Source organism: Dermacentor andersoni, chromosome 1 (genome assembly GCF_023375885.2).
Source record: "Dermacentor andersoni chromosome 1, qqDerAnde1_hic_scaffold, whole genome shotgun sequence".
NCBI lineage: Eukaryota > Metazoa > Arthropoda > Arachnida > Ixodida > Ixodidae > Dermacentor > Dermacentor andersoni.
The window spans coordinates 154,827,207-154,836,028 of NC_092814.1; the positions used below are offsets into that span (position 1 = coordinate 154,827,207).

Sequence of the window (8,822 nt, forward strand, 5' to 3'; positions counted from 1 at the left end):
ACCAGAAGCACAGGGCCTCTAAGACGAAACTTCCACGGTGTCAATAGCAGTTTTACCAGACAGATGCCGGCACTGAGCCACACTGTAGAAATTTTTAGATATCGCACTCCAGCCAGACGCACGGAACAAGGAAAGAGTCAACTAACATGAAGAACAACTGCAACCACAGACGCATGATTGTTTTCCTACATGCTAGAAGTATACCCACTGGTAATATCCCGAAGGAAGGAACGCAAATAGCGTTAAGACGGCACGAAGAAAACGACCACGAGAGATGCTGCGCATGCGACGATGAGTCCGAGGGCACCTGTGTTCTCGCTGGTATATTATAGCGTACACAGAAATGCACGCAAAAACGCGTCAGCTGTTTTTGTATCGAAAGGAAATGGGCCCGAGGCATGCAAGCTGTAGTTGCAAGTCCGTTCACGAAAAACATAGCGGAATTCGACGGTAACAATGGCAGAGATGGTGGAGGAAGCCACCACGGGCGCTTCCCCGTCTTAATTAAGCGCTACCGTGGCTATCGGCACGCCGCGACCGCTTCGTGTGTTGCACCTCTAAAGAACGCACTCAGGAAAAAAAGAAAGGGGGGGTGGGGGGTATTGAGCTGCTGGCAGGGGAGACCAGGCGGCCCGAAATCCAGGGCGTTGGACAGCTGTGGGCAGTGCGTGTAATGAACGCACTGATAAGCCGTATTTTTACCACCACATGGCGGACGGCGACGAGCCGCGGCGGCGGTGCGTCGCGGTTCCTCCCCTTTCGCTCAGGGTCCGTCGGAACTTCCGTGTGCAGGGGAAGAGCGAGGGGAGAAAAAGAACACAGCTGGGAGAAAGTCTCGTTGCAGCTGACGACGATTCGACGCGAAAGCGCGCCGCCGACACTCTCTTGCTCCCTTCTTGCGGGCTGCATACTTTTTGGTTAGGCGTGTCTTGCTCATGCTTCATCTCTCTCTCTTTTGTTTGCTTTTTTCTCTCCTGCTCGCGCGTGGTTCCGGATAGGACAGAAGTTTAGCAAGACTGGGTCGTCCGGCGTTATCCTCGATCGAGAGCCGATCCGTATAAAAATGCACCACGCTGCGAGGTGTGGTCACATTTGGATTTGCCTCTTCCCACTGACCAGGATACCCAAGATGCACGCCCTTGTAAGTGCCGCCATGCGAGGGAGCTTCTCGCGGAGACCGTCGCCGACCGCTGCTACGACTGCGGCCGCGCACGCATGGCGCGAGTGCTCGCTGTTGTGCGAAACTGAATAGCGACAGCTTTTCTATAGCGGCTCCCTAAGCGATTAGCGAAACTCCCAACCTGTGACCTTGTGGCTCCTTGTTTCAAACAAGGTGAACGGGCACAATAACGAGCGACGACATCGCTTTAGCCCCGTGTTCAAAGCCGAATTAAATATGAGGGTCGTTACGAGCGCGTTCATGAACGCAACACGGGCTTGTGAACATTAAAGTGAGATAGCCTGGTTCTGTTGAGACCTGGAAGTGACCAAAGCAGTGTTGAAGGTTCACAGCGATTTGTTGACCTTCTAGTGCACCAAGAAAAAGCTGCATGCAGTTCATGTGGTGCTACTCTTTCAATACCATTTGCTCTCACCTCAAAGCAAATGGTGTCGGACAGGGTAAACCACAGGAGTAGGCGTTATTTGACATGAACACTATAAGGCAAGGGCAACGCATAAATTTGTGCAGTGTAACGTATAGTATTCCGCAACTGCCCATTATGATGTGGTGTTAGTTATTATAATTCACGTTGTCACCTTGGGAGTTACCATATTCTGCTGTGAATTTGAGTAACATCTTCTCATGTTAAATCTCAATCGCTAGAAACAGCAAAAGCATACGTATAGCTCTTGCTAATCAGCTTCAGCAGTCGAAAAGTTTCACGAGAGAGCGCCATGCATCACGGATGCTTATCGAATACTGCACAACGTCAATGCAAAGCAAGCATTATCGTCTGCAGGGAGAATTAACTTCAGCCATCATACCGATTCTTCCAAAAATAGCATCTAATGGTTGCGCAGGTTCCTCCCAATGAGGTCGTACAGTCTGTGGCATTGTTTGCTGTATATGGTTGCCACCAGCTTCATACGTGAGTGCACCCTGTGATCGTCATATTTGCAGGTGATCGTCCTCGCGGCCGTGGTGTCCGAAACGCTGGCGGGCGGCTACGCTGGCGGAGCAGTGGGAGGAGCTGTTGGTGGAGCTGCCGGCGGCGCCGTCGTGCACGGTGGCCCGGGCGTCGTGCACGGTGGCCCGGGCGTCGTGCACGGCGGCGGAGGCGTGGGCCTCGGTCTCGCTGGCGGCGGCGGCGGCGGCGGCGGCGGCGGCCACGCAGCCGGTGTGCCCCTCGCCGGCCACGGCGTCGTAGGACACGGCGTCGTAGGACACGTCAAAGTGGCTCCTGTCAAGACCGTGTCGTACGTCAAGAAGCCTGTCGTGAGCTTCAGCTATGTGACCAAGCCTGTGGTGAGCTACGTGAAGCAGCCGGTAACCACCGTGTCGCATGCCATCCAGCCTGTGGTCACGGTGAGCCATGCCGTCCTCAGCGACGTTGGCGCCCTTGGAGCAGGCGGCGGAGTCGGAGGTGGCTTTGTTGGAGCAGGTCTCGGTGGCGGACTGGGCACCATCGGAGCCGTTGACGGTGGCGTCAGCGTTGTGAACGGCTACGGCTTGGGATCGTACGGTCTTGCCGGCTACGGAACCGGTGCCGGATACGGAGGGGGCTACGGAGGAGGCTACGGAGGAGGTTACGGAGGAGGCTACGGAGGATACGGGGGAGTTGGCCTCAAGGGTACCGTTGTTGCAGCCGACGTCGGAGCTTTCGGAGGATACGGCGGAAATCTCGGCTACGGAGGAGGCGTCACCTACGCCACAGGACTGGGCTATGGTGGTGGCTACGGCAACGGGTACGGTGGCGGCTACAGTGGAGGATACGGCGGTGGCTATGGAACAGGCCTGGGTCTCGCTAGCTACGGCGTCAAAGGACACCTTGATGCAGGCAATGTTGGCGTCGGACTTAAGGGAGGATACGCAGTAGGTGGAGGTTACGGGGGTGGACTGACTGCTGTCGGGGTTGGGGGAGGCTACGCAGGCGGCTATGGATGGTGAAACACCATGCTCTCATCTGCTCTTCACACGTCACACTAGTAAGTGTTTTGATCGCTCATGGAATTGCGCTCATTACACCTTGTTCTAATCGAGCTTACATCTTCTGTGCCACTCAAAGTTAGCCTTGACGAACGCTCATGTTCCTGAACATTTGAAAATATGTTTAATCTTTAAATCCAGCGTAATCGTGCGGTTTTTCTCGCGTGCATGATAAAAAATATTCAGGAGTGAATATCAAGTAAGCGAAAAGGCACAATCCATACATCCTTAATTTTGTTGCCTGCTTCTCTGCACAGGTCCATCCTAGAAAACAGCACGAGTTCTCAGGAGCCACAATGCCCACTTGCAGCACTGCCCGCCCCGTGCGCCACATGTACAGATTCACAGGCGTCGTCTCTACCGAATAAATCAAGGGCGTTGCAGACACAATCGCCGGGCGTATGTGGCGGTGACATCGGCAACAGCGGATTCCCTGGGGCCTACGAGGGCAGGCACAGAAATCACGACCTTCATGTTGCTACAAGAAATGCTTACCTGTCCTGGTCAGTGGATACGAACATTTTATGTACACTATGAGAAAAAAAAATAAAGTTTAGAGAGGCAGAACGCAGTTTTTTTTTCTTTTCTTTTTTCGTCAGTCCGGGCAACGCAACTTACGCGAAGTATCGTGACTCTTTTTAGGTAGGTAGCTGTTCGGGCTTCGTAGGGTAATGGTCAAATTACCCTCACCCGTTTATAACTGCGCGTAGGACGAAAATGAAGCCTGTACCCAGTGCCAGGTTTTCGACATTCGGGCTTACCTTCGTAAAATGGGACTTTGCGTAACTAAGCAAAAGTCTGACCACAGGTGACATAATTTTTTTTTCTTCGCTGCCTAGGCATATATGCTAAAATCAAGTGGTACTGTCTACGTGCGCCTGTTTGAAGAATGTACTGCATCGAAACAAATTCACGTTGTATGACTGTGCTAGAAAAAAAAATCTAATTATTTTTCTGGTGTCCTGGCCTTTAAAATGTCGCCCCGGTTTTAGTACAATGTCACGCTCATTTTGCCAAGTTTGAGGGGTCGCGATAGCCGAACGGGAAGAAATAAGGAAGAAGATCAACAGCATAAGATATGAAATGCAAATATCCAATGGCATGGGACAATACTAACTGGTCTAATTAAGTGCTAAATGTGGCACCTAATTACGCCAGAGAAGTGGCACTAGCGAAAGCTATTTCAGTTTTACCGTTTATCGCAGCAAGTGGCTCAAGCTGCGAAAATTCTGATTGTGATAAGCTGTATAGGACTCGTGAGACAATTAGAACAATTCTGGGCCACCTGTAGTGTTTGAACTAAACGCATCTAACTGTGGAGTTCGAAAAATATTGCGGTAGCTTCCGGCTACAGACATAGACGTCTAACGTATTCAGGCCGTCAGGTGACAGATTTGGATCTGCCCGAAAAGTTGATATCACGAATATATTTATTCGAAACATGCGGATATAATCAGGACCCAAAGTTAATTCTAACAACCAACATACGGTCCTAGAGGCCTTTTATTTGCTAGTGCAGCCTGTAAATATCGATGGTTATGGGAAACTATTTTGCACGTGCAAAGCTTCGTCGTCGCAAACCTTCATATCCGTCTGCATGTGAAACGAAACTGTGCCTAAAGTCCGTTGGTGTTATGGCTGATGGGGTAACTGCTTCCGAACACGAGATCTACGTATTTCAAAGTTGAAACTTCGTACAACAGAGAGTATTGTAGCTATGTGTTAATAAGCATCACCACCACCACCTCCTTTACCATTTTTAAATGAGAAGCTTGTCGACCACCATTGTCGCTGTCATCATCGTCGCCTTACTAAATACAATATGATTGCAGAATAATTAATATTTCCCGCACATATTGCCCACTACTGGTCGTCATAAGAGTGCGCTTGTCATAAGGCCGCCCTCAAGCATCAATACGATGACGTCGGCTTTGCGGATATCGGCTCTTGAACCTAACTGTACCTCTATCATCTTCATCCATTCGGTTTACCTGGCCACCTGCCCGCTAAAGAGTCTGGAATGCGAAAGCACGGCGCAAGAGAGAGAGAGGGAGATAAAACAGATGAAAAAGGCAGTGAGGTTAACCGGAAGATAGATATCCAGTTTGCTACCTTGCGCTGGGGAAGGGGTAAGGAGAGACAGAAAGATCTTTAAAAAAACGCACACACATGAGAAGGGTGGGAGAGGGGAAAGAAAAAAGAAGTTAGAAACACACACACACAAAGGAACACCGAAGTGTCACAGTCGTTCAAGCAGGTCGCTTGACCGGAGAAGCCTCAGTAGCGCCTTCACCGCCCTCTGGTGTGAAGGTCGCATCAGCCAGCACTCCAAGACTGTCTGCTCAGAAAACGGCCGGTCATCGCACGGCGCAAGAGCAAACAGAGTGAGAAGGGAGGCCCGTGAGCACATTGAAACATGATGTGAGGAACCAATAAAAATGGAGACATATACACGATGGTCGGCGTAGCGGAATATCGCACCATAGCGTCGTTACATTCGACTTTTGTGCCAGATTCCAGTTCCACGGTGGTCCGCACCGTAAGAATCGTTACTTGAAATTATGTGCCACACAGAAACGTAGAGGTTATATGGCAGACATCGTAATCGCAGGTTACATATAGCCACGATCACGGTTACACAGAGAACCGCATAGCCGTAGACCACGTGGTAAGCATTGTTTGACCTGGACAAACGGCCGGTGTTACAAGCGCGATGTGAATGAATGTTGAGTAGCAGAGTATCTTATTTCCTGTTATCGTGTACCTCTCTCCGTTTCGCTCCCTTTTAATGCGCTAGCATTCTTCGGGTGCTTCACGCACTTTCCGAGGGCTCTCTATGTATCTAACCGTTTTCCCGCCTACCTGGATCAGTGTGTAGTCAGTGGTGAAATGGATAGCGCGTCAGATTCCTGCGAGGAACTAACATGATTGGGTAGGTACCACTGTTCGAAGATACTCTGACGCAAACTCGGAGTACTCGGTAGGTGCCAATCTGTCTGTGCCGGTATGCCAACTTCGATGCCAACTTGGGTAATTAGGTGTGTGCCACAAGGAATGTGCCGCTCTACAATAATGAGAAAAAAGATCCCTTAAATTTATCCGATGCTGAGCGGAATCGAACCCACGTCACGTGCGTTCCTCAAGGACAGCAACCACACGCATTGGCAGGCTGCGCCACAAATGCACTGGGTATGTGCCGCACTGGGTACGTGACACCAACGCTTTAGCGAGCTACGCCATGAATTCACTGGGGACTGTGCCGCTCTTCAATGAGCGTCTCGCCAACTTGGGTCACTGAGTATGTGCCACTGAGCGTGCGCCAAGCGAGCAAACAATTTCCAGCGTTCGCAGGCACCGCCACGCCACGCTTCTCGTCTCGGAGGCCACGCGCAGACTTGCCGGCTGTGCGACCAGATGGCGTGGCGTGGCCAGAAAGAGACTCGAGAGGGGAGCCCGGTTGCCGCATGACGCGTTTCTCAGCGTTCGCCAGGCACCGTGCTAGACGCATCGTGCTAGTTGCGCTAAGTGGCACCGAGTGTTCTTAGGGACTACTTAAGAGGAAACAAACGAAATCAGGAAATAAACAGTTTATTATAACTCAAAAGGAAGCTCGTTACTTTTCGAAGCGAGATCAGGGGCGCTATAAACTTTTCTATTCCAATTCCAGCAATGAGCCCTCCGTGATTGGTGAAAAATTTTTTCCACCAACCCCACTTCACCTGTCTGTCACGCGACGTCACGAAAACCGTGATAGCTCCCCATCTGATATGACGTGTACACACTTATTATGCATGGTTTGACCGAATAAAAAAGATATTTATTTCTGATTCGACCCCTTATCGCCATTAGCCCTTGGCTATTGGTCAAAAGTTTTCAGGCTACACCCACCTCACCTGCCTGTCACGCGATGGCACAAAACCGCAAAAACTCACCGCTTCAAAGTGACGTGAACGCGTAAAAGATGAATTAACATGCCGAACAAAACTGAATTTTCTTCTGAAATAGCCGCAGGATGCCCTGTTTCGAAAGGAATAAAAGATGGCTGCCGCCGATCGCTCAGGCACTGGCTGCTCGCACCTGCCGGAGAGCGTGGGTTTATTTGCGTATAATAAAGCTTTTGCGTGGCCGTGTAACGTTTTCGAGCACTTGCGACACGTTTACGACCTCGTTCTTCCAACTCTTCTTTGCTGAGGTTCCGTTTTAGCGTCATTCTTAAGCTTCCGTTGCATGCCGCCGCGATTTTCAACCAGCCACCGCAAGCTAAGTAAGGGAAAGCGGACCAATCTCAGACGCCGGCACCACCCTCTTGATACGGTTATCGATTTTCCGTGCACTGGTCCGATCGAATCTCTCTCCACTTGAGCGTGCTCCTCGGCTCTTGTCAGCCAATTAGATAAGACAAGCCGCTCAGTGTAGGCAATGTTATTTGTTTTTCAAGCTTACAAAAGTGACCTATGAACGAGGAGAGCGTTTGATTGGTCTGTTCAGACAACCCTGTGGGTGACCGCCCGATGCTTGCATTGGCGGTTAGGCAAATTTGACGTCAGGAGATTGGAATAAAGACACATTGGAATAGTTTTACGTTATGGGGCCCCCGGATGCCTTAAAACACGCACATATAAAGCGGGATACAACATGGAAGAAGAAGTATGTGCTTGCTGCGGTAAAGCTACGGAAACGACGGAGCATGTTTTATTCGAATGTGAAGATATCTGCCGAGCGGCCGATTTAGGCACCTCTGGCCTCCTTGAAACCATTGGCATTCAGCGAGAGCAGGGAAAAAGTAAACATGTCAGCAATAGAGATTAGTAAGAGATGATCGGAAGATTGGTGGAAGAAAAGTAGGCAAACGACAAACAACGGAGGGGTACAAAAACAGTTTCCAATAGGAGTTCAGAAAGTTTGGTGATGGGAATTCTTGGTGTTTCTTTTTTCTGTTTTTTTTTTTTTAACATAGGTAGGACATTAGGCAATATAATAACGAGAGCTGGGTGGCGCAACCCAACGCCCCGTTCCAAAGGTGACGCTCACAACATTTATCCATCCATACATCCGACTAAAACTCCTCAGTGTTTAAAAGTAGAGCCATCCTTTGAAATTTTCTGCCGCCGCGCGCCCTCCACCGCCCATATCCACTTTCCGATTGGAATACCGCCGTCACGTGAACGCGCGCGCTTTTACATTTTCAGTTTTTTTTTTTTCCCGAGAAAAACGCGCGCGCTTTCGGAAGAATCCCTGGCGCCGTTTTCGTTGCAAATGAATGAATGCGCACCGTATATAGTGTACGTAGTATGTGGTTTATATGATGACGGGAGTGAATGTCGTGCGCTCCTGCGTTGCGCACCATGTCGACGCAGTTTTTCTTCCTTGAGCAATAGTGCGCACTTTCTTCATATGTATATATGAGAGAAACGGATATATACTGAAAGACAAAAATTTGTGTTGTTTTTTTATTTTGTGTGTTTAGCCGTGGAAAAATATGCAGCGTCAATTAAACTGTTATAATACCAAAGATACAAATCAGACTTGCACGCGATGATACCTTAACAAGAAAATGGTGTTTCAGCTTTCAAAATTCTGTGGGAAACGCTGCTCATTCGATCGAAATTTACGATCTCCTTACTGAGATTTTTCATTACTGTTTGTCCGCGACGAAACGTTTTCGGGGCGTATG

General features: G+C 49.7%; 1 protein-coding gene across 1 annotated transcript; it reads left to right on the forward strand.

Annotated features, from left to right (window-relative positions):
• Positions 1-1,094: 1,094 nt before the first annotated feature.
• LOC126543385 (uncharacterized) lies at positions 1,095-3,715 on the forward strand. Its single transcript, XM_055078390.1, has 3 exons — positions 1,095-1,141; positions 2,123-3,147; positions 3,406-3,715. Exons 1-2 carry the CDS (start codon positions 1,130-1,132, stop codon positions 3,107-3,109), a joined length of 999 nt encoding a protein of 332 aa, XP_054934365.1. The 5' UTR covers positions 1,095-1,129; the 3' UTR covers positions 3,110-3,147; positions 3,406-3,715.
• The last annotated feature ends 5,107 nt before the right edge of the window (positions 3,716-8,822 follow it).